The sequence below is a fragment of the Protopterus annectens genome, chromosome 6.part1 (assembly GCF_019279795.1).
Source record: "Protopterus annectens isolate FY-2018-M chromosome 6.part1, PAN1.0, whole genome shotgun sequence".
Classification (NCBI taxonomy): Eukaryota; Metazoa; Chordata; order Ceratodontiformes; family Protopteridae; genus Protopterus; species Protopterus annectens.
The window spans coordinates 64,740,615-64,767,897 of NC_056738.1; the positions used below are offsets into that span (position 1 = coordinate 64,740,615).

At 37.3% G+C, this 27,283-nt stretch overlaps 1 protein-coding gene across 1 annotated transcript in view; it reads left to right on the forward strand.

The window, feature by feature from the left end:
• COL28A1 (collagen type XXVIII alpha 1 chain) overlaps window positions 1–27,283 on the forward strand; it is a 914,882-nt gene that overhangs the window by 396,202 nt on the left and 491,397 nt on the right. Inside the window, exons 12-13 of the mRNA XM_044075485.1 lie at window positions 14,101–14,169; window positions 26,649–26,717. Of these exons, the coding sequence (XP_043931420.1) occupies window positions 14,101–14,169; window positions 26,649–26,717 (138 nt within the window). The remainder of the gene's footprint in view (window positions 1–14,100; window positions 14,170–26,648; window positions 26,718–27,283) is intronic.

Below are 27,283 nucleotides of genomic sequence, written 5' to 3' on the forward strand. Positions count from 1 at the left end.
CCACTACATCCACCGTAAGAAAATAAATATTTTCTTCCCAAAGACTATTTTCAAGCCTACTAAGAAAATCCCAAGAGTGTTTCAAAAGGTGGTCAACCTTATTGTAACTTTAACTTTAGCCACTTGTCTATTATCACCCCAAAATTGTATGTTTTTGAACCCTGTCCTGCCACTATGGTCCTAAAGTTAAGATCTTCCAACCCTTTATGGGTCTTGGGAATCCCAAAAATAGTGGCTATTACTGGATGTTTAACTTTTAAAAAATTATATATCTCTGGTGTAATTCTCTCATCTATCAAGTATTCTTCCAAATAATAATCAATGCAGCAGTGTTCCATATTTATTTCATTGAGAGAGGCATTAGAATATGTTTCAGTGTCATAAAGTATCTCAAATATTCTTTGAGAGCATTGTAATGCCCCATATAACCCTGTGCCCCCCCCTTATCTGGTCGCATGACCCTGATAGAATGATCATTTCTAAGCTGTTCTAATAATCGTTGTTCTTTTTTATTTAAATTGTAAATCATACTCTGTTTTTCTTCTTTATTTTTAAGTGCATCTATATCATCTATAATAGCTTTTTCAAAACACTTAAGGTGGGCTCTAAAGGTAGATTAAAGGTGCTTCATACCTAAATCTCCTTTTCTTTTTTTCTGTTTACATTTTGACTCTGAATAATATATGCTAAATTAAGCTTCCTCATAAAATGTTTTAACTCTAATATTACATCAGTGTAATTAAACTTTCTTGTTGGAACATATTTTAAACCTTTCATAAAAAGGGAGAAGTGCTCTTTAGTAAGCACAGTGTCTGTATAATTATAAATATGGTATCCTTTGTAAGTATTTACTATCCCTTCTTTGTGTATCGCTTTTTCATCATCAGTGTGGTTCATCTCTACCAATATTCTCTGTCCCTGTCTCTCCACTGTTGTTGAAACATCTCTCCTTCTATTTCGTGTCTTACTCCTCCTTTCCCCCAGTTGTTCCTTAAAAAATTCTTCCTGTATGCACCTTGTTTATAATGTTGTTTGTTATTAACTATATAAGAGTACTGGTTTCATTTCTTACTATTGTATTTTCTCTTAACTGAACCACTATATTTTTCTTCTTGTATGTCTGCTAAAGGGTATGCTTTCTTAGCCTTGTAGTCTGCTAGGTCTCTTTCAATCTTTTTACATTTCCTTTTGAAAAGCTTGTCACATTTATTTTCACTGCTTTCCATTTGTTTAACATATAACTTAACATATTGTGGAAACAACAAATCTTCTTGAATATCTTTGTTTAATTTCTCTGTCTGCTATCAAAGCACAGATTTTAACATCATTGACTTCGATAATCTTTGCCATCAACTCTAAACCATGTTTGTCAAACATTTCTACAAATTCAGCATATACAGTGTTTGTAAATTCAATACCAAAGGGAAATTTATACACCCTTAATCCCGTTGGGACAATTTTCTTAGTCAGACATTCAGAAAGGTAGGCATTTTCCATGTGTAAACTTTTAACCGTAAGCATTTTACTTTCAAAGGCATAAATCATTTCTTTTAAGCTCCCATTATTAATACTAAGTTCATTACACATAGTTTTTATACTTTTATCTTTTCCAGTATCATAATTTGAAAAGACAAACGGTTTATTCAACAAACATTCACAGTCCAACTTTTCAGTCTTTTTATATTCTCTCAATGGATTCCTACACCAAACAGCTTCCGAATCAGGCTTTGTTGCAAACCATTGTCTTTATTGAAAGTAAGAGTTGTACCTGTTTGTTTAGGTCTGGTTCCAGTCCTCTGTATTTAATTTTCAACATTGTGCCTGTTATATTGTCCTAGGGGAATTTCTAACGAAAAATTCAAATTTCTTGTCGACAAAGAAGATTCTAAGTCTGTTTTTTTTACTCGTAGACGCTTCAGGACTGTCTCCTCAACCTGCCCTGCTTTGCTCTACCATTGTTTCACTTCCTGGTGATGAATTACACTTCTGTTTTGAGGATCCGATGTGAAACAAGCCCTCTGATTGGCTAAGAAGGTCTATGAGGTGGGACAAGTCTCCTTTCACAATTGCAAGCTCAGAATGCAGTTTATTGAACTCTTCCCTATGTACTGGTGAAAAAAGGGAAGGAATATCATCCAGAGAGTCCATACTGCTTAGGTTACTTAAAACAACCATAAACAAAAACGACAAAAAGTAACCACAGTGTCAGTTGTAACTAAAAAATAAAAAAATCCAAAGCATACACTGTCAGCAGCAAAAATCACTTGCAGTCAGCCAACTCTTCAGTACAAGCTGTTTTTATTCTTCCACATAAAAACCACAAAGATTGAGCGCTTTCATCCCCTGAAACTGGGGACTTCATCAGAATCTAATTGCACTCCATAATGAATTCATTTAAATACTGTTTAAAATAAATGTCACCACCCTTCCCACTCATTTAAAGGTACCACTGCAATAATTCATCCAAGTAAAATGTACTAACTATAAACATTATAACAAAAAGCATCATTTCTAAAAGAAAAAACTTTTCACATTCCAAAACATTCATTAAATATGAACTTTGAAAACTTTCTAAAGTTAAAATTCAAAAAACATTTTGAATAAATATATTAAATTCTTTAACATACTCTTAAAAGTGCTAAAAATTAACCCCCTCCCTGTTTGAATACACAGTACTTATGAGGTAGCTTTCCTCACTAATATTGGTTTAAAAGATACCATCTCATTAAGACCTGGTGCATGTGTTGCAGCTAGTTTTATTTGCCACTTAGTCTCCCTTTCCTGTATATAATTCCTATAATCACCCACCCCCCGAGGGTCTGGTCTTACTTGCTCCACAATACCAAATAAAAAACGAACAACATTTGCACATACTAAAGAGTGTTTATATAGGGCATTATTTATATTCCTTGTAGCAATCTGATATTGGTGCTCATATATCCTGTCCCTAAGATGCCTTTCCATCTTACCTATATAGTAAACTGGACAGGTTTTACAAACTGCCAGGTAAATCACCCCTAATGTTTGACAGTTTCCTTTTTCAAAAAACACTTTAGACTTCAAAGTGTTTTGCAGGGTTAATGTGTTCTTAACTTGAATATACTTGCATTGTGCACAAGGACCGCATCCTGTCGTACCACTATTAACCTCACCTTTTTTAGTAAGTTCAAAAACGCCTTTAAGGTTAAGCCCTGATTTGTATACAGAAGTGGGCTCCTACCAAACAACTGAAATATTTTGGGATTATTTTTAAGAATGGACCAATTATTTTCAAAAATCTTTTTCACTTGTTTAACCTGTCCACTAAATGGGATAATCACAGCCCTATGAAACTGTTTCTCATCTTCCAAAGTTTCTTTTGCCTGTAATGCATTACCTAGCAACGGCTTAAATTTTATACCCCACTCTTTTTTAATATATTTTAAATTTTTCTATACGATGTTGGCCGGATACCCTCTTTCATAAAACAAATGTGCTACTTTGTGTAATTCTCTATCGACATCATTTTCATCAGAGGTCATATGAGCAACCCTGACTAGTTGACCTTTGACAATGTTATTCTTTTGGTGGTGGGGGTGATTGCTGGTATACTCTACATAGGAGTTACTAAATGTAGATTTTCTACAAATATTGGACTTAAATCCTTTACTAGTTTTTTCTATGTATGTGCCCAAATAATTAATACTTTCCACACTGTTTGCGTAGGTAAATTTCAAAAAGTTGGATGAGTTATTCAAAAATTCTACAAATCCCTTCTTATTTTCTTCTGTCCCTGTCCACAAAATAAACACATCATCCAAAAAACGCACATACATTTTGATGTATTTAAACCACTCACTAGGAAATATTATAGTTTCTTCCCATTCTAACAGCACCAGCTTAACATAAATTGGGGCATACAATGTCCCCATCGGTACACCCTTGTTTTGTTTAAAATATTCTCCCTCATAATAAATACAATTATAATCCAACACTAGTTCCATAAATTCTGAAATCAAACTTATTTTATCATCAGAAAAGTTAGTGTGTCTTTTCATACTTTCTGAGAAAAGCTCTATTCTTTCACACATTGGAATAGATGTATACAAATCCACTACATCCACCGTAAGAAAATAAATATTTTCTTCCCAAAGACTATTTTCAAGCCTACTAAGAAAATCTCGAGAGTCTTTCAAAAGGTTGTCAACCTTATTGTAAACATGCTTTAGCCACTTGTCTATTACTACCCCAAAAGGGTATGTTTTGAACCCTGTCCTGCCACTATGGGCCTAAAGTTAAGATCTTCCAACCCTTTATAGGTCTTGAGAATCCCAAAAATAGTGGCTATTACTGGATGTTTAACTTTTAAAAAATTATATATCTCTGGTGTAATTCTTTCATCTATCAAGTATTCTTCCAAATAATAATCAATGCAGTGGTGTCCTATATTTATTTTATTGAGAGAGGGATTAGAATATGTTTTAGTGTCATAAAGCATCTCACATATTCTTTGAGAGCATTGTAATGCCCCATATAACACTGTGCCCCCTCCCTTATCTGGCCACATGACCCTGATAGAATGATAATTTCTAAGCTGTTCTAATAATCATTGTTCTTTTTTATTTAAATTATAAACCATACTATGTTTTTCTTCTTTACTTTTAAGTGCATATATATCATCTATAATAGCTTTTTCAGGGTCTATATTAGATCACCGAACGCTTAGGTAAGCGAACGGTGATTAATCAACTCCATGTAAGCGAAAGCTTACAAAACCGAAGTGTCAGAACAGTGATTTTTTTCCTGTTTCGCTGTTCCAACAAAAAAAAAAAAAAAAAGAAAGCATATTAAACAAGAGATTAAGTGGGGGGGGGGGGTTGCCCCAACACCCCCCAACATCGGGGGCTGTGCCCCCCACACCCCACCTACTTATATATACCAACTCCGAGACCACACTACAGTGCTGAAAATGGCAAAGTACCAAAGCGAACAAGCAAATTCTTTCCCAGGGAAAGGATTCGCTTATATACCACTTCAATATTTTGCAGTTTCAGTTTTGTCAGTTCGACCAAGACGCATTCGGAAACGTGCGTCTTCGGTCTGTTGATAGGAACCCCTTTTTCAAAACACTTAAGGTGAGCTCTAAAGGTGGATTAAAGGTGCTTCATACCTTAATCTCCTTTTCCTTTTTTCTATTTACATTTTGACTTTGAAAAATATATGCTAAATTAAGCCTCCTTATAAAAAATTTTAACTCTAATATTACATCAGTGTAATTAAACTTTCTTGTTGGAACATATTTTAAACTTTTCATAAAAGTGAAGTGCTCCTTAGTAAGCACAGTGTCTGTATAATTATAAATATGGTATCCTTTGTAAGTATTTACTATCCCTTCTTTGTGTATCTCTTCTTTATCATCAGGGTGGTTCATCTCTACCAATATTCTCTGTCCAGTCTCTCCACTGTTGTTGAAACATCTCTCCTTCTATTTCATCTGTTACTCCTTTCTTTTAAGCCCCATTATTAATACTAAGTTCATTACACATAGTTTTTATACTTTTATCTTTTCCAGTATCATAATTTGAAAAGACAAATGGTTTCTTGACCAAACATTCATAGTCCAACTTTTCAGTCTTTTTATACTCTCTCAATGGATTCCCATACCAAATGGCTTCAGAATCAGTCTCTTGTTGGAAACCATTCTCTGTATTGAAAGTAAGAGTTGTACCTGTTTGTTTAAGTCTGGTTCCAGTCCTCTGTATTTCATTTTCATCATTTTGCCTGTTATATTGTTCTGGGGGAATTTCTAATGAAAAATGCATGTTTCTTGTCAACAAAGAAGCTTCCAAGTCAGCTGTTTTACTCATAGATGCTTCAGGACTGTCTTCTCGACCTGCCCTGCTTTGCTCTACCTTTGCTTTACTTCCTCGTGATGAATCACGCTTCCGTTTGGAGGATCCAACATGAAAGAAGACCTCTGGCTAAGAATGTCTATGAGGCGGGACAATTCTCCTTTCAAAATCGCTAGCTCAGAATGCAGTTTATTGAACTCTTCCCTATGTACAAGTAAAAAATGGTGAATAAAGCCAAGGGAGGAGGGGTTAGGCAAGTTCATTATGTCCATTTTAAGAGCTGAAGAATCAGAAATGCTACAGGGAGATAGTAGACGCTGCCGGGTCAACAAATCAATACAACAATTAATTCACTGACTATGAAATAAGTAGCAAGAAAATCAGAAGAAAAGTGCAGTGTTTTGCATATAACATGGTAAGCAGGAAGTGATCATCACACTCTGTGTATATAAATTAAAGGAAAGTTTACTACTGTTTGTTAAATTTTCTATCACCAAGGTGCATGAAACATTTCTGAAGAAAATGGTGCCACTCAGATAGCCACTATTGTAAATTATAATGCCTGAAACATTGTTTGATTGCCTATTTTATTTATTTACTGCACTTTATTGATGGGCAGTTCATTTCTCGGCTGGAATATCTTATGTGTGGAATCAGCATGTCCCATACTTCTCAACTGTCCAGATTTTAACAGAATATCTAGTTTTTTGCCTCTTATTTATCATTGAGCATTGACATAACTAAATAATATTAAATAATGATAGAAATTTGAGTTTCAGAGTTCATATCCTTCAGAAAATATATAATAATGTAAAATCTGTCATTCTAGCAAATTTCTCAATTTATAAATGCAATATTTAAAATCTGTTCCTATTTTTGGGCTTTTGTCCCCCATTATTTTTGGCTATGTCCAGATTTCATGTGCTGAGAAGTTGAGAGGCATGCATTTGAATGGGTTCCCTCCAGGTACTCCGTTTTCCTCCCACATTTCAAAGATATGCATTAGGTGGATTTGACACTCTAAATTGATTGGCCATAGGTGTAAATGTGCATGCAGGTATGTGGTATGGAAGAACAACCACAGAAGTGCTAGCCACCCAGTGGTATGAACCTTGGCTCTAGATGATTGTCACTGTTGAAGTGACACCTGACCCCTTGTGCAAAAATGGGAAAAGGGGTTGTGGGTGAGTGAATGGATGGAAGGATGGGTTAGCCAGTTTAGAGCAAGTACTCAGTTAAAGAGAGCACCCGGAGAACAAATCTCCGACAAATGCAAACTGCATGTGAGTAGTGGTAGTAGATAAGTAAGTAAAAATATAGAAGATCATGATCAGGTCTCCAGTCATGATGGCATAATTATTTATTTGAGATGTGAATGCCAAAAAATTCACCTAAGAATGAATCTTGAGAGGTGACTCTTGTCATCCATATCGAGAAGAGATAATTAAAGGTTACAATCACAGACACAATCATATTTCTTTGTATTGCATGTATCTGCTCCATATACTACTAGTTAAACAAAAAAGCACAATGTGTTTGCAAAGCCCTTAGTGAGCACTGTCAATCAGACAGTAGCAGCACACCCACTGCCTTCTTTGTTTATATTTGTGGGTGGGGCAAAGGATCAGAACCAGGGAGAGTTTTTAAATAATGCTGTAATTCACCTAAAATGTTAATAGAATGATGGGTTTTGCATCAGTATGAGTGAATAATGAGCACTATGAAGTACTGTTTTGGCAAATTTGACTGAGTGTAATTGTCAGTGATTTACCAGAAAATCAAGTTTACAAGGGACAGAGGAAAAGTATAAGATGAACTCCAGAACAGTTAAAAGGCACATAGAAATGAAGCTGTTGTTACATATATCACTTGTCAGCTGGCACTGTTAGTGCTTCGTGCCTTGCATGAGACCCAATATTAGGAGTGCTTAGAAAGGTGCTTAACAATCTTAGTATTATGTTAACAGGGTGTCTATCAATACTTTGTGAAGCAAGTCATAGAAATGTGAAACATCTGAACCCCACTAATAAGGATATTGGAGTCCCGCTGTATCATTAACAATACAAGCAATTAACAAGATTCCCCAAATATAACTATTATGAGAATGTCTTTGTGTCTAAATGAAAACAATGGTTTAGTTCTTGTTGGAGTGTATTAGCCATTCTACTACCAACTATTGAAGTACTTTATTGATAAAAATGTCTGGATGTAAAATAAGGATTGATGGTTATAGTAATCATCAACATTTTGTGGCAATATTGTTTTCAGTGAATGAAGAGCCTTTCCTAAAGTCTTTTCTATCACTGTTGGTTATGGTGCAAAAGATCTGTTTAAGCCTGTTTTTAAGTCCTTATGTAATTTTGGATTTCTCACAGTGGTGCAGCAGTTAGCATTGTCGCCTCACAGCAAGACGTTCTCTGATTCGATTCTCGGCTGGGATGTCTTCTGTACGAAGTCTGCACGTCCTCTCTGTGTTCACGTGGGTTTCCTCCCACTGCGCTGTTTTCTTCCCACATTCCCAAGACATGCTGTGGGTGAATTGGACATTCCAAACTGGCTCTAGGTGTGAGTGTGTTAGCGTGTGTGCCTTCTGAGGAATGTTGGGTGCTGAGCTGGCAACTCGACATGTAAAACTCTTCTGCCACTTGTTCTGCGGACCAGTGATCCAATGTGGTGAGAGCAGCTGAAAGTAGAAGAAGACTGATGTTATAGTTATGACAACTATTTTTTTTAAATGACACAAGTATAAAAAAATAATCAGAAATTCTCCTATGATGGGAACGATCACAACTCAGCTGTGTTAAATAAGAAATGTTTCCTAATATTATCTGGAATTTACAGTAACATGAACACATTGTTCCACTCAAAAAGAAGTATGATTATTTCTGCTTTGGGGTAACAGTGACATCTGTTTTGTTTAAATATTTATTTATTTATTTGTTTATTAATGTTTGTTAAACAGGATAGAGGTCTGGTACAAGACCCTTCTCAGCCCCAATCTGGGCCATATGGCAACACAAATATACAACAGATGTATAATATGTAATTATACATAAACATAAGGCCAGATTACAAAAGACTCGCTTTTGGTGCAAGTGACTTACTCCTTTTTATGACTGCCTTACAGATTAGCCATACACTGGAATAAGTCACTTAGACTGAGAGCAAGTATTTTGAAATCTGGTACTAGTCAAGTAGTACATATAGCTGAGCTTGAACCACTTAATTAAGAAAGCAGTGATAAAAGAGGTGAAATTACTAGGTAAATGGAGTCAGCCAGCAGAGCAGTAGCTGTGTTTTTGTTCCTGGGCAGTTCCCAGACTGATGTCACCTCAAACTAAAGTTGAGCAAAAGAATAAAAAAGGTAATTCAAATAATTGAAACATCTGTGCATACATGTGAGTGTTTACTTGCTGTGAATGAGCAAATACCAGTATGACATCCGTGCCAAATTGTGATACTGATTTAAATCATGATATTCCACTTCAGCACCGACAATCATACCTCCTGACAGCTTGCACTTGGGGTAACTGGCCCCTTTGTATCACTCTTGCTTCGGTTCTGTCAACCAGTGTCCTTAAAGCAGGAGCATTTATAAACATCGTTGAAGTGATCATTTGGTAATTTCTTAAATTCAGAGAGATCTTACAAGGTAATAATCCAAGAGGCTGGTGTCAGCATAAAGGTTTTCACAAAAAGCAGTGGAGAAAAGAGGCCTGCTTAATCTGATGCTCCTTCTGCTATGTAAGTCATAAGTTGATTCATGTAGTATTATTTATTTATTTAACATTTGTTTAATGGGAAAGTCTGACTTGGAACAAGCCAATTTTCAGTGGAGGCCCGAGGAGAAACACTCCAGATGCATGTCTTTGTAACGTGGGAGGAAACCCACACGAACGCAGGGAGGACATGCAGACTCCATACAGAAGATACCACAGCCAAGAATCGAACTGGAAAACCTTTTGCTATGAGGCGATAATGTTAACCGCTGCACAACTGCAACTCTGTACTACAGGTGGACAGTATATACCAATGAGGAGTCTAAAGGTTAGGGTGTTTAGTACATGTGATGATCTAGCTGAAACCACATGACCTTAGAGAATGTTATCGCAATAACCCACGCCTGGGTGTGGGTAATGCTGGATTTACTGACGGTTGGCGTGGTTTGGTCCCGAGGGCGATGCCCGAGGGACCAAACAAAGCCAACCGTGGGTAAATACAGCATTACCCACACCCAGAAGTGGGCTATTGCTATTATACCATGACATTATTTAAGAAAAGAAACTATTACTTTTCTTAAATAATGGCATAGTATAATGCCTGTTTACTGCCCTTCCGCAGATGTCTGGCATCCGTGGCAATTCTGATGTACTGCGCCTGCGCAGTACATCAGAGCTGTGGCAAAAGCAGCGGAGAAAGCAAGATCTCCGTTGCTTTTTATTTTGCTATGTTAAATGGGTTTAACATAGCGAGACAGTTTAAAATAAGCAACGGAGATGTCCGTTGCTTATTTTAAACTGTCTCGCCATGTTAAACCCATTTAACATAGCGAAAATAAAAAAGCAACGGAGATCTTGCTTTCACTGCTGTTTTTTAAAATCTCGTTCTATGTTAAATGGGTTTAGCATAGCGAGACAGCTTTAAAATAAGCAACGGAGATCTCTGTTGCTTATTTTAAAGCTGTCTCGCTATGTTAAACCCATTTAACATAGTGAGACAGTGTTTTAAAAGTAGAGTTATACTAATGGAAAAAAGTCTGGGCGACCGGACCTTTTTCCATTAGTATAACTCGATTTACAATGTGCACGCTGGCCAATCAGCGTGCACGTTTTGGGGGGGGTCATGGTATAATGTACAATAATGCCCAGTAGGACTGCCCAGATGAATAAGTGATTATTTGTTGTGTGTGGTTTACCATACCTTGTTCTAGCTGTATTGGCATGAACTTGAGTTATTTGAGCTGCACTTACTCAAGTTTATATTTTCTTGGAAAAATGTCCTCTTCAAAAATGTCTTTTTTAATTAATTTTTTGTAAGAAAACCTAATAAAGGTGACTATATATGTGTAGTCAATACACTTAACTGAAGTTACTGAGTTTTACACCAAAACATGTATGGTACTGTGTTTAAAGCTCATGCTGTTTGAGCTAACATAGTAGACATTGTATACTGACTGTAGGATGTTAGTATTGTTTATAACAATATGAAATAACGAACAATACTTGTAAATGCCATAATTGTAATTGGAGGAGTTATTTTGTAAAATATTTTACTACAGTCACAGCTATGGAAGGAATCCGTATAATGATCTGCATGTTTTCTAGTGCGATAGAGCACCAATGTAATAACTACAGTATTAAATGCTACATATTATGTAGAAATGTGTGAAAAAAAAAAGTGAGAAGGAATTAAAAAGGTAAAATGCTGTTTGTATTTTTGATGAACACAGATTTTTATTTTGTTTCCTTTGAATTATATTATCACTATATTTTAAAGGAGGCTATGTAAAATAAGATAAAATGGCTCAAGCAAATTGATTGCAGCCACTTTTCTGGAGGAAATGCTTGCAGATATTGACTCTTATAAGGCTACATCGTTAAGGTTACTATTTGCATTACACAAAACTGCATTAATTTCAAAGAACATACTGACATAACTGTTAAAAAGTTGAATTAAAAACTTGGAGCATTATATTGGGTAAGCCTTCAGCATGCATCAGTAGAATAGCACATAATAGCAAGAGCCAGTCTTTTACCTAGCATGCCTGGTGTTTGCAGAGGTAAAAAGTAACAAAATAAAGCATGTTTTAGTTGTCTTTTCTCTCATTGACTACCATTCATCAGCTGCCTATTGTCCAATCATCCCATTCATTCCCCAGTCACTGTGAATAAGAGTCAGCTGAGAGGTGACCATGTATGTAGCCATCAGAGGTGGTTCGGGATTTTTTATTTTTTCTTCTAACTAGCCCTTGTGCCTACTTAGTGACAGCCCATGGTTGGAGCATGCATTTGACACCTGTGCTGCCTTGCCCCTCAGTTTCACAAAGGAGTGACATCATCAAGCCTATCCTACTCACATACCGGAGACACTATGCATTTGTTTCCCTGCTCTCCAAGAGGAAAATCAGCTTACACATGTGCCTGAAAACACATTTCCCATTCTGATTATGCCATCAAGCACCTGAGTCCTTTTTGAACTCAATTTACCTGAGCAATAGTCAGAGTTTTATTCCTCTATGCTACTAGTGCAGACTCAGAACTGTTAATGTTGCTGTTTGAAAAGCTTGTGTTTAACCATAAACTTGTTTACAAATATCCTTGACACAGTCTGACTAGAATGCTTATATGGCCATGTATCATACAGCAACTTGTGTGACATATGTCCCTTTGTCAGTTAAGGATACCTAAATCTGTGCCTTGTAGAGTAGCCAGATCACCTAAATTATAATTACCTGTTTGCTGGAATACTCTGCCATTGTAGGTAAGACCAAGAGTTGGGCCTTCCTTAATTCAAGAAAACCGTTTAAAATTACTGTACTAATTCTTCACCCTGTCAAAAGTTTGAAGTTGCTTATGTATATAAGTTATTTTATATTATACAACGACCCCCCATTAATATTCCAAAACGTGCACGCTAATTGGTCAGCATGCACATTGTATAATCAGAGTTATAGTAATGGAAAAAGGTCCGGTCGCCCGGACTTTTTCCATTAGTATAACTCTTTTTTTTTTTTTTTTTACAGCAATGGAGAACGCAAGATCTCCGTTGCTTTTTACAACCTGTCATGCTATGTTAAACGAGTTTAACATAGCGAGACAGCTTTAAAAAAAGCAGCGGAGCATCTCCGTTGCTTTTTTTAAAGCTGTCTCTCTATGTTAAACCGATTTACCACAGCGAGACACTTTAAAAAGCAATGGAGATCTTGCTTTCTCCGTTGCTTTTTTCAAAACTGTCTCGCTATGATAAATGGGTTTAACATAGCGAGACAGTTTTAAAAAAAGCAATGGAGATTCTCCATTGCTTTTTTTAAAGCTGTCTCGCTATGTTAAACTCCTTTAAAGTAGCGAGACAGTTTGTAAAACGCAACTGAGATCTTGCTTTCTCCGTTGCTTTTGCCCACAGCTCTGATGTACTGCATAAGCATACGCATGCGCAGTACATCAGAACTGCAGCAGAATACCAGACAGCTACATAAGGGCAGCAAGGAGGCATTATACAATGCCATTATTTAAGAAAAGTAATTATTTTTTTTCTTAAATAATGTCATTGTATAATAGCAATAACCCACGCCCGGGTGTGGGTAATGCTGGATTTACCCACAATTGTCTTTGTTTGGCCACTCCAACCGTGGGTAAATCCAACAGTACCCACACCCAGGCGTGTTTTATTGCTATAGTCTCATTCTATACCTGTAACTTGGAATTAACATTTAGCCAGGATTTAGTATACTGTGTTGTTTCCTGTCATCTGTTATTTTACCCATTTCATCAAGGAATCAGTGTCCATGCTTCCTGCTATGTGATATCTGTCACTTATTTAATGAATTTTACTTTGCATTATTTAGTTTATCTAATGCTATTAACAATAAAATTGCATATCTATCCATGTAATGACAATTATTATCATTAACTGGATTCTTTTTCTTAAGCTATGTGATTGCTAATAAGGACCCCCTATCACATGATTTTCACGGATTTCACTCTCAGCATCAAGTTAAAGTTTTGAATGAATATTATTTTTTTTATTTTAGTATTTGTTAACTAGTTAGCTGAACTGGTTCTAAGACCTTTTTCAATCATTAGTAAATAGTTAAGACAATCATCTACAGTATTTCTTATGAATGTTTATTGCCTTCAATCACAATACAACTAATGCATGCGTATCCTTCCTTTTGTAATTTAAAATGTGTCACATTCAATCATGTGACTATTAATTTAATATGTATGTACACTGTACTGCTAAATCTCTGCACTCACTTATTTGTCTATTTCTACTTATTAAATTCTGCTATCTGTTTATGAAACTGTGTGTAATATATGGATTTTTTCTGTTTGTCTGGGGTTTTTCTCCTCAGTTTTTCTCTCAAATAGGGTTGTACCCAGTAGGGCCAACCTGAATATAATAACTAATAAATCAATCAATGAACCATCCAATTAATAAATATTAGTAGAGTTCTCTGAAACTATAAATATATTTATAGTTTTCTGATTTTAGATTAGTGTTGTTATACGTCAAATTAATTTTTGTGTCTTTTTTATGCATCTTTTAGGGTGACAGAGGTCTCCCTGGATTACCTGGTCCACAAGGAGATATTGGAATCGGACTTCCTGGTCCAAAGGTAATTGCCATTGCTTGATGAAGTGCAAATGCAAGCTAAAAGATGGAATAAAGTAATTGTGATAATAGAGGGTTACTGCTATATGGTATTTTTTATCAAAAAATCTCTGATATATTCAAATCTGGCTGTTCTATATTGTGAAAACCTCCTGCAATCTTTTGCTCTACTCTGTAGAAATTAGTACAGTACAAATCAATGAATGGCAGGCTTTTCTGAAGCAATGGGACTACTGTCTTTACAGAGTAATGCTGTTAGTGGAGCTTTGTGCTGGATATTTCCAACTTTGACACCATCCTCCACTCTGGAATCATAGATAAACTTACTAAGCTGGGCATTAATCCCTACGTCACTCGATGTGTTGCCAACTGGCTTACTGACAGAACCCACACTGTATAAGTAGTCAACTCCAAATCCAGCTCCAGACAAGTGACAACTGGAGTACCTCAGGGTTCAGTCCTGAGACCGCTCTTGTTTGGCATCTACTTCTCTGAAGTACAGGCCAACACTAAGAGACTCTGGCTAACAAAGTTCGCAGATGACTGCAAACCGGGAGCCATTATTGAATCACCATATGATGTGGATATTATACAAAATGGCCTTACAGAAACAGATGCTTGGTGCCAGAGCCGTGGGCTCAAGCTCAATGCCAAGAAATGTATAGTTATCCCCTTTGGGAAAAAACATGTGCCCGTGAATTACCACATAGGTGGCAGTACACTAAACACCGAAAGTGTGATAAGAGACTTAGGGACACAGGTGGACAGTGTTCTCACCTTCGATAACCACATTGCCACAACAGTCAGGAAATCGTTCTCTGTAGCACACCTCATCACTAATGGCTTTTTATCCAGATAAAAGGAGGTCATTGTCCCACTGTACTCATCCCCCATTAGACCCATTATAGAATACAATGCCCCATTTGGTATGTATCTCTCAAGACATCTGCAACAACTGGAAAGGGCACAGAAATACCTCACTAAAAGAATCACAGGCCTAAAGCAGATGCCCTATGCTGACCATCTAAAAAAACTCCACCTATACTCTGTCACATATCGTCTACTCAGCGGTGATCTCTGCTTAACATACAAGGCCATGTCAAACCCAGAGCTGTTGGACATGCTAAACTTAAAGAAATCCCAATCCCTCAGAGACACACGCTCCAGGGATCTAAACCTTGTCACCACAATGAACAAAACAAGCTGGTGGGAGAGGTTCCTGACCCAGAGACTCCCCAGACTCTGGAATATACTGCCCATACATGTCAAGCAGAGCGCCTCTTTGGCCCTCTTCAAAAGGAACTTTGATGATTGAATGGGAGATAGGAAATTCACCCTGGGGATCACGTCAGTCACCCTGCTAGACAGGGGTCCAGGGGAGTAAATACTGTGGGAAGAAATAGCCAGGGAATTGTTATGGCTAGGCTTGTATAGGCCCTAGGGCCAATAGTCTAGTACCAACCTATGAACCTTAGTGGAAGTGTGGTGCGAGCATCCTAAGATGTTCACTGTCATATTAATCATGTAAGTAGCTGTTATCACTGGAGTTTACTGCTAGTTTCCTTCTGCACTAGCAGTTCAATCTCCCTTTTAGTAATGCTGGCTATGAGGAGATCTATCATGTCTTGTACTTTATTTGCCAAAAAGAAATTGCTCTCTGTGGCCCCTGACTTTATACTGACATCCTCAAGACAGCAGAATATAGCAGACTTATCCTGTTTTTTCATGCTATTAGCACATTTTTATACTGCAACAGCATATTTTTATAACATTTTAGTTACTTAAATATTTGTTTACTGGGTAAATGGGCTTGTCTACAGACCATATCATATGCACTGAGCTGTTTTCAGGGAAAAAGTGGTGCAAGGTTCCCTAGTGGCAAAATCCCCATTCTACATTATTGATAGAACATTTTCTAATTAGGTAGCTAAAGATACGATTAGTTCCATTTTTCATCATATTTTGTTTTATTCAGTCCCTGAACATTCTACGTTATCTCTCAAGCCCTTTTAACAGGCTATTGCTTTTGTGGTCCCTTAGTCTCCAGCAACCTATAAACCTAAACAAGCTTGACTTGACTCTAATTCATAAGAATTTGTATGGGGTAATTAAAGTTCCTCCAGATCCTCCCTTCTGAATCAAACTGTTCCTCTGATTATTTGCTTACTTCATATTAAGTCACTCGCAAATATTTTTTTTGTCAAGCATTTCAACTCAGTTTGACCTTATTCACCCTGCTGATGCTTGTGGTTGACTTTTCTAACAAATTTGTATCGGAATGACCTCATAATTCAAACATGAAAACATGCATCCTAGTTTAATATATCACATTTCTCATGAATTTGAAGCATTCCTCTGGATAATACAGGTTTCTTCAGTTTTCTGAATAATGCATCATATGTTTCAACTCAAGAATAAATCAATCTTGAAAACATTACTTTTTTAACTTAATAAACTTTAATAAAAAAAATGATGTATGTTTATTTTGTAGCAGTTTGATTAAAATTGTTTGATAAGAATATTTCTGAGGGAATAAAAGAAAAGGTAGAATAAGCAATGTTTAGGTACAAAAATGTGTATGCACGCAAAGATATTTAACAAGCATCCTGTGACTAGGTGGCTGTCCCTATCCCAAATCTTCCACCCTGTAATATTGAGTTTCATCTACCTTATAGCCATGTTGTACTAAGGTCACATGTATGCACAGTTATACAGGACCAGGTGTCTAGCTTGCATACACAGAGGTTTGTTTGTGAGGATGCACATGAAAAAATGAGAAAGAAGAAGGAAACTATATTAAATATGATATAGCCAGGTTTAACCCAGTGGCCCACTCCACCATAGTTCCTGTTCCCACTCTGCCATGCTAGTACCGGTTGTCCTGCAATTTATAAGTAGTTTTTCAAACCAAATGTCAAATGTCAGAACAGGCAACATATCTTATGATCTTAGAATTACCATGAGAGAGAGAGAGAGAGAGAGAGAGGTGAAGTATTTGATTTGAAGAAGATTCACAGCTTGATTTCTCCTTTTAAATAAATATCCAATGTACCTGATTTAAGGATGAGCAGTCTACATAGTCTGTGCATTTAACCTGCCATTCTCTGGCATGTCCTCTATACTCTGGATGAAAACTGAATAATAACTTGCATAAAATGTATTGTTTACTACCTAGAACAGACTGACATTTCTAAAGGGCATACCGTCTGTCTGTTTGAATATTCCTTTTTCCTGAGACCACCAGAAGCTTTAGATAACATTAGGGTGTGAAGCATAGTTTTCAGCCAGGCTGGAATACTGTATCTTACAGTACTGAAAGCAGATAATGAAGACATCAGGTAATGTGTAAACAGCACCTATGTGGTCATGTACATGCTTCTCACCTGTGTAACTCCATTTTCCTTGTCAGTTCATAGTCCCTATCCCTTTTATAACCTCTGTCCTCCTCTATTCAACTTACCTTTCTGCCACTTCTCCTTCACTTCTTTCCTATCTTAAACCCTGCTTTACATTTCAATTTCTTTCTGACCTTCCCACGTTATCCATCTCCATCAAATATCCCTCTACCACTGTCTTATAACCAGGTTCTTTGTCATCATGTGCCCTAGTATTTTAACCCCAGTATCCTTTTCTCATCAGCTGCACAATTCCTCTTTCCTTCTTCTAGCTTTAACTATGATCTACCTACCAAATAATGTTTCACACTGTTTACCTCACTTTTATTTATTCCTAACATCCATACTGTAACCCACCTTACCCATGTCTTATAAATCATATCTAATGTCTGCTTCTCACATATATTGCACATGAACTGTTTACATACTAAATGTTTTATACTTTGAATTTAATATCATGTATAATACCACCACAAAATAAACAACTGTTTATCTCTGTATAGTGTCACTGCAGAACAATTACCTGTTTGTATCTAGATTTCTTAAGAACTATCTATGTAATGTATATTTGTAAAAAAAATCATTTTGTCATAGATTCATAGGTTCATACATGTGTGCTTTTAAACCTAGCCTTGCATTCCAAATCTCTGACAAGGGGCTTGGGTGATGAAACAATTACAAACAGGGCCCTGGGAGGCTGCCATTACAGACATAGTTTCCAAATCATGAGTAACTTAAATGTATCTGCTGGAGCTTTTCTGCATGAACCTGTGCTGAAAATGGGTTTTGCCTAGTCAGATTTTTCCAATAAACAATGATAAATAAATAAATAAATAAATAATCCTTGAAAGAAGAGAAAGGAGAAAATTCTAGCCACTTTTTAGATTCACTCTTTTTGTGAAGTCCAGATTTTTTTACTGTAGTAGGTCATTTCCTTTATCATCTGGACCTTACATTTTTGAACCATTCCCTCAGCTCTCTATGCCCTAGATTTAAGTTCTGCTCAACATCTGTTTAACAGAGTAAAACTTTTTTTACAGAGATTCAGTGTATAACTGGAAAGGCTATCCAGGTTACAAAGTAATTTGAAGGGCATCAGTTAGAAATTATACAGGATTGCTTAGCAGAAATAATAATGCCACTACTCTTGGTCACAGATCTCTCTCCCATGTATCATGTTCAGCAGAGTCATTAAATGTAGCAATTAAGGATACTATTAATAAATTAAATAATGGACATTCCTGCCTTGTGCCAAATATCATTTGAAAATTCATTGTAGAATACTGATTTGACATGGGCAGAGGAGTTCCTGTGTAAACTTCTAACCCACATAAGTTTCTAAACACAAGTCAGCAGTGAGTTATGTAACTCATTACCTTCAATACTTCAAACATATTGCACCAATGCATGCTAGTAAAATGCCTTCTGTGCATTCCACAAAACCAACTGCCATATATGTATTGTCCCAGTAGAGCCAAAGACTGCATTTCAGACACTCCAGTTATGTCCACTAGATTTGTTTTCTTGGCAAAGCCAACTTGTCATTTGATAAGCAGGGAGATATAGACCTTGTGTTGCTCATAAATGGTTTATCAAGTATCTTAGCCTATTGTTTACGCAATGAGATATGTCAGGACCCCAGCAAAGATGTAGAGTTTTTGTTCATCTCAAGAATCAGAATGAATTTGCATTCTATAAAGTACTGCAATTGATTTAAATATGTTAACACAATTTATGCAGGTATGTAGCTAGCAATTAAATCAATTGTCTGTACAAAAATAACAGAAAAGCCATTAGTGTCGGTCGAGAGGTTTGTTTAGTTTGAGCCACCTAAATACCTGATTAATCTTTAGTTCTGTCAGCAGTTTTTCCAAAACTGTTTGACTAGTGTCAAAAAGAGTCAGAATTTGTAAGACCATAGATAGTCCAGTATATTAAATATTGCCTTCAGAGATTAAATGTTAATTATATAATGTATTATAAAGCTATACCAGGAAAGAGATAATTTTCTTGTGGTGTAGCACAAGTGTATATCCTCAAACCCAAGGTCCATGACACTTATACAGCACAGGTGTATAACTTGTTTTTTTCCCCCTTTCTCCATTACCCGCCACCCTACCATCCAATATAGCCATTTACTGTACTGCATTATATTTCAGAAATTGTCATCTACTCATTTCTTATATTTAATTTGATAGAGCAGAATGTGATCATTGTCAGGAATCCTGACAGTAGTTAATAATTTTTTCGTTGATAAGTGTTTTTAATTTAAAATTTATTGAAATATAGTGTTTCTATTTATTTATTTATTTATTTATTTATTTATTTGTTTATTGTCGTTTTGTTTTACAGATAGTCTTCCCCTTAACAGCTTGGTAATGATCTCCCTGCGGACAAGCTTCTTAGCTGAAAATCATAGTTGTTAGTAACATCATACAGACTAGGAATGATCATAAAAGGACCATATTAATCACTACATTGTGTATTTTGAATTGCTGGTGTACTTATCAAGCTTCCTTTCACATGTATCCTTGCAGAAAAGAGATTTAAATCTCCCCTGTGAGAGAACGACAAATGTTACTATTTGCTTGCTGCACTACCCCCTTTTGTATTTGGGGGGGGTTCCTTAAACCATCATTAAGATAAATATTATTGTCTTTCATTGAGCACCATCTCAATCCTAACTTATACAAAACATTCAGTGATAAACAGTCTAACATGAATTGACTTTTAAAATGTATTGTACTTAGAACTCTGACATCCTCAATTTATTCCTTATAAAGATGATATTGATCCTTAACCAATTATAAACAGAGATAATAATTAAGATAATGTAGTCATGTACTTTCAATTTGAAACAATAAGTTTCAATTAGAAACAATAAGTTAATGAAACGTAAAGGAGACTCTCTATGCATCGCTTTTTATATTAACATACCCTAGATTATTTCATAATTTAATCTCCTCACAAGCAATGTTCCACATTTCAAAATTGGTCAGATTCCATATATAAAAGTTGTGCATCTACATCTCTGTCCCTACTTATTGGGACCACTTACAAAATTACACATTGTAAAATTTCAGCAGCACTACAATGTATACAATGTATACAGTTCACATGTTGTGGTACTGCAATAACAGGAGAATGATTTCCCACATCCCTGAGAGGCTTAATTTCTCTAAAGGTTTTACCCGTGTATCATTCTGGCATTAGAAGCTGAGCAGTCACATCTCACATTTAACTAGTGTTTAAAACCCTTAATAGATTTTTATATCTTATTGACATGGACTCCATTTTATACATTTATATGTCACAGAATCATCTCTGAAATGGATTCCCGTCAGTTACAAGGCACAATGTAATGAATATTCCATGCTGTTTTGTATGGGAACACCAATCTTTGCAGTGAAATACACTTAAAATCACTCCAAAATATACCAGTTCTTAAAATAAAGTCCCACAAATTAGAAGAGAAATCACTGTAAATGGATACAAAGTAAAGAATGTTCTTTTCCTGAAGTTGCCTGACTTACATCTCTCAATGTGATATTTCTTTTTATACATGCAACTGATTTTTTTTTTACTTTCAACTAACAAATATTCACTATAACCTTAGTGGACTAATTTCAAAAATAAATGGTCCTTTATAAGTTCATAATTAGTCTCTCTGGTGGTATTCCTTTTAGCTGTCAGGCCCTCACTACATTGTATTGCACTCAAGAGGTGAGGGGGTGTTGACATTTTGTCAGTAAAAAAGTAGCTGCCATTTGTGTGGTAATATCAACTCACTCATGCCATCTACTAAACGTACACCCTAATAGGAAACTTGCCTTTTTAGCTACCTCTGTAATAAAGGAGAATCCCCTTTGATTATCTTGCTGGTGTTCAAAAAATTTATGAAAATCAATCCATATTATCTTTAGATGTAAACATGAGATCATTAGTATATAAGATACATCTGATAAAGAGAATGTGGTTAGACAGATTAAAATCGGCTTAAAAAATATTGGCATGTATAGGTGCAAAACATGCACCCATTACTCTACTCTTTTTTTGTAAATAAATCTTTCCATTGAAAACAAAATAATTAATGGTAGAGATATAAGTGAAGCAAATTCAAAACAAAGCCAGCATGGAGACCATTACTGAAAATTCATGACAACAACACAAACCTAACTTGTGCAGAAATGAAGTGTATACTGACTTGACATCAACCACTGCCCAATACAAGCTTTGTTTCCACTTAATAGTCCTAATTTGTGCTAGAAAGTACCTTGCATCCCTAATACAGAAAGGTGATGCAGTAACATAAGATTACACAAAGAAAAAAAGTAATATTCCTACACGTTAACTTTCAGTGTCTTTCACAGAGACCTTTGATCAACCCAATGGCTCTTCAGTGGACTTGTGGATCTAAAGTAATACACAGAATAGGAATCCACTACATTTTCCACATGAAACTACATATTCATTCACCTGTATTTATGTAGTTTTATTTCATAACTGCATTCCTGGACACATCTTGGAACCTTTGTAAACCATGAAGCAAGGGATGCGCATGACAATGCATAACCCCAGTTAGTCAATATTTATGAATATTTGTATACTAAAATGCATGCAATATAGTCTCTGGTCATTTCTTCATTCATGGGTGTGCTGTGCAAGTGGGGATTTAGAATAAAGCCCTCTATTCTTGGGGAATATATGTGTTTATATATTTTTTCCTGAATCTGTTGAATAGAATGAAAAGTGCTTTAATGAAGAAACAAAATTCTTACTAAAAATATATATTTTTAGAAAACAGATATATTTCCTCCTAACCTGGACACAGGCTTAGTTTAAACATCTAATGACTAGGTAACCTGTGAAAAGGATAAATAATCTTGCCTTACCATAGGTTCATAGGTTCATAGGTTAGTACTAGGCTATCAGCCCTAGGGCCTATACAAGCCTAGCCATAACAATTCCCTGAATATTTCTTCCCACATTATTTACTTTCCTGGACCCCTGTCTAGCAGGGCGACTGACGTGATCCCTGGGGTGAATTTCCTTTCTCCCATCCAATTGTCAAGGTTCCTCTTGAAGAGGTCCAAAGAGGCACTCTGCTTGACATGTATGGGCAATCTATTCCAGAGTCTGGGGAGTCTCTGGGTCAGGAACCTATCCCTCCAACATGTTTTGTTTATTGTGATGACAAGGTTTAGATCCCTGGAGCGTGTAGCTCTGAGGGATTGGGATTTCTTTAAGTGTAGTATGTCCAACAGCTCTGGGTTTGACATGGCCTTGTATGTTAAGCAGAGATCGCCACTGAGTAGACGATATGCGACAGAGTATAGCTGGAGTTTTTTAAGGCGGTCAGCACAGGGCATCTGCTTTAGGCCTGTGATTCTTTTAGTGAGGTATTTCTGAGGCCTTTCCAGTTGTTGCAGATGTCTTGAGAGGTACATACCAAATGGGGCATTGTATTCTATAATGGGTCTAATGAGGGATGAGTACAGTGGGACAATGACCTCCTTTTTTCTGGATGAAAAGCCCTTTGTGATGAGGTGTGCCACATAGAAGGATTTCCTGACTGTTGTGGCGATGTGGTTATCGAAGGTGAGACCACTGTCCACCTGTGTCCCTAAGTCTCTTATCACACTTTCTGTGTTTAGTGTACTGCCACCTATATGGTAATTCATGGATACATGTTTTTCCCAAAGGGGATAACAATACATTTCTTGGCATTGAGCTTGAGCCCATGGCTCTGGCACCAAGCATCTGTTTCTGTAAGGCCCTTTTGTAGAGTATCCACATCATTTGGGGATTCAATAATGGCTCCCAGTTTGCAGTCATCTGCAAACTTTGTTAGCCAGAGTCCCTTAGTGTTGACCTGTACTTCAGAGAAGTAGATGTCTAACAAGAGCGGCCCCAGGACTGAACCCTGAGGTACTCCACTTGTCACTTGTCTGGAGCTGGATTTGGAGTCTGCTACTTTTACAGTGTGGGTTCTATCAGTAAGCCATTTAGCAACCCATTGGGTGACATAGGGATTAATGCCCAACTTAGTAAGTTTATCTATGATTCCAGAGTGGGGGATGGTGTCAAAGGCCTTGGCAAGGTCTAGATAGGCTGTGTGGACCACCTTACCCTTGTCCATGGCTCTGGAGACTGATTCAAAGAAGTCAATCAGGTTCAGGAGACAAGATCGGCCCTTCACAAACCCAAACTGGGTGGGGTCCAGTGTTTGAAGGTTGCCAATGTCTTTGTTTATAAGTTCCATGATAATACGCTCCATGGCCTTGCAGATAAGGCTTGTCAGACTGATGGGACGGTAGTTTCCAGGATCCAAGGTGGATCCCCTTGTGGATTGGGATAACTATAGCTCTGCGCCACTCAGTGGGCACGAAACCTGAGGTGAGGCTATGATTAAACATGACACTTAGGTGAGGTGCCAGTTCATATTGTAGTTCATGTAGTACACAGCCCGGGATGTCATCTGGTCCCATGGATGCTGTATTCTTGGCTTTAGAGAGTGCGTTTTGTACCTGTGTGGCCGTTATTACTGGAATTTGGCAATCTTCCGGTATTGAGATGGGCCATTTAGGGGGTGAAAGTGGGGTGAAGTTGGCACTGAATCGATCTGCCAGGATATTGGCAATATCCTTCGGATCAGTATATTTAATGCCATTCTGTTTTAGCTCAGAGCAGATCTGAGCATTGCCATTTAGATTCTTGACATAATTATAGAATGCTTTCTGGTTGTCTTTGGAATCTTTGGCAATTTTATTTTCGTAACTAGCTTTGGAGGATTTTATGAGGCATCTCAGTTTCTTACTGAGGCTAGTAAGGGAGTTTTTGCATCCTGGGATTTTCCTCTTTTCTGCAAAAGTTTCTTCCTTTTGTTGTAAAGTTTGTTTATGGCAGGGGACCACCAGATTGGCTTCCTTTTTGGATGAGAGCATTTTGGTTCTATTTGGGATGGCACGATTCATGCATGAGTGGATGTGCTCGTACAGTGCCGTAGTGTAGGATTCAGCAGTTGAACTTTCAGTTCCCGTCTGCATGGGTGTCATGAAGTTTGTCACTTCTGACTTGAGTAGCATGAAGTTGGCTTTAGAGAAGTTTTTTATGGTGGTTTCTTTACTGGGGGGTTGGGGGTGGGATGTGGATGTTAAGGGTGATTAGCTTATGGTCAGACCTGACTAATGAGGGGGTGACCATAGGTATGGAGCATTGATTTCCCATGTTGGTAATGACCAGGTCTAGGATATTGGAACCCCTGGTGGGACTATGGATTAGTTGATCCAGGGCGTTGGAATTTATGAATTCTAAGAACCGTTGCGCAAAGGTGTTGGGACATGAGTAGTTTTCCCAGTTAATGGCAGGGTAGTTAAAATCACCCAGTATTAGGGTGTTTGGTTCTATCTTAATATTTTCCAGTATGTTTAGAAAGGTGTAGTGAGAATCTTGGGGTTTGGTGGGGGATCTGTAGCAAGCTACAATTTGGATTGCAGTCTTACCTAGTGTTAGTTGCACTTGGAGAATTTCAGACACATTGTGTTGGCCAACTAGCCTGGTGGTGTGAATATCCTTGGTGAATATTGACACTCCTCCACCTTTAGTGTTTCGGTCCTGGTTTGGTGGCCGAAAAGTGTGGTAAGAGTTGTAGCCTGGCATTGCAGGGGTGCTCTCTGGAGCCTTGAACCAGGTCTCAGTTACTGCACAGATATCGATGTTCTCCATTTTTAGGAGTGCCTCGAGAGAGTGCATTTTGAGGTTTAGACTTCTAGCATTGAGTAGCATTACCTTCAGATTTTGCATGCTTGTACCTGTTATGGTGGTGGTTTTGTCCTTTGAAGTTTGCCTAAAAAAGGCACTATAGGGGTGGCAAGAACCTTAGCCAGTAACCTGAATCCCAGGGGCGACAGGTGCAGACCATCTCTGGCAAAGCATCGTGGTCTGTCAATCATGTCATCCCAGGCAGACAGATACTGGATCCCCTTTGAATGACACCATAAGCTTAGCCAATTGTTGAAGTCAATCATTTTATCCTTATATTGTGGTATCATTCTGGGCGAAGGCAGGATGCTACTCAGGGCTAGGGTCATACCTGCCTGGGCCACATGATCCAAAGAGCTCTTCCATGTCTCTTTTCATGTAGTCCAGGGAGGTACGTCTCAAGTCATTCACTCCAACATGGACAATGACAGAGTCATATTTGTACTTGTTGTGGAGTGACTTGAGTGCATGCGTTATGTGGCGGATCCTGGCACCCGACAGGCAGCTGACTGTAACTTTCTCCTTATTCAACCTGGTGAGAGGGACATCAGTGTGCCGGACTATAGAGTCACCTATGACTAAAGTGTTAGGTACATTGTCTTGCCTTAGGGGCTGTTACTGGGTGGCACACTGGTGTTGTGAACTATGTGACACATTGGTTGTGATTGGTGTTTGTTTGCGTTTCAGCTTCAGAGGTCTTTGTTGCTTGGGCAGGTTACAGTTAAGGGCCTCTGCATATGTGGACTTAGTGTTGCTATATGTGGGTGTTGGTGGTGCAGGTTTAGAAGTTACTGGAATAGCACAGTTACTGGAATAGTGGAATTCTGTCTGTGAAACCAGGGGCATCAGTTTGAGAAAGGACATAGACTATGGAAAGCTATGTGAGGACAAGAAAGACAAAACACCTTTTGTTACTGTTATGGAGAACCTATGACAAAAATGAAAGGAGTGACCTCATAAGATATGTGTGTTAGTGTGAAAATGTATGTGTATATGAGTAGGCTGGAGGACTGGAGACACATCATGGCTGGCTGACCTCTTCTATGCAAGTGTTGAGGCATGCTAGTATGATGCCACTTTGGATAAGAAGATTGCGCTTCACATTGCTATCAGTCTCATCTCTAGACTAATAGCCTTTGTCTGGATGCATTATTTAGGGTATCTAATGAAGGGCCACAGTTCTGAAGTGGGTAACCAACTGGCAGCTTCAGGTTCATGGGATTTCTGTGCTGGATGCCTTTGGATGGATTCCTGGTTAAAAATTGTAATAAACAGATTTATTAACCTGTGCATATAAATTAATTCTCTAATTATTGTTTCTTTTCAGGGTGACATTGGTCCACAAGGAAGAGTTGGCCCAGTGGGGCCTCCTGGAATTGGTGAACCAGGATCACCAGTAAGTAATTGTACAATAAGTCGAATTGTGTATTATAAATGCACTGTGTTATTAACCTGTTCTCTGTCCTAAGTAGTTATTTTATTAAATGTATTTAGTTTGACAACCTCAAAATAAGAACTAGAGACTATTGTTTCTTTCTGCATTATAGTCTAACTGAATTCCTTTATTGTAACTAACTACAAGACAAAAGAATGGTTTATAAGTATCTGTATGCTTCTATAAGCAGTGATAACACATACACATATCCACACATCTGTATTTGTTGTTTTGAGCATACTGTACTTAACAAAGACACTATTTAATAGTTGTATACTTTGAAATCCTTTCTGAGTTGTATTGTAGCAGGGTTAAGAAGAAGACAATAATGAATTGCAGGTTAAAAGGATGGTGTGGTTACAGGAACACAGAGAGATAGGGCATCCAGGAACATATCAGGAAGGATGCTTCTATATACTAAGAGGATCAGCTGCATGTAACTTTGGCATGTATTTAGGAAGAAATTGTAGGATTGTATCACCAAAAGAGCAATGGTAAACTAAAAACAGACAGTGAACAATCTGAAT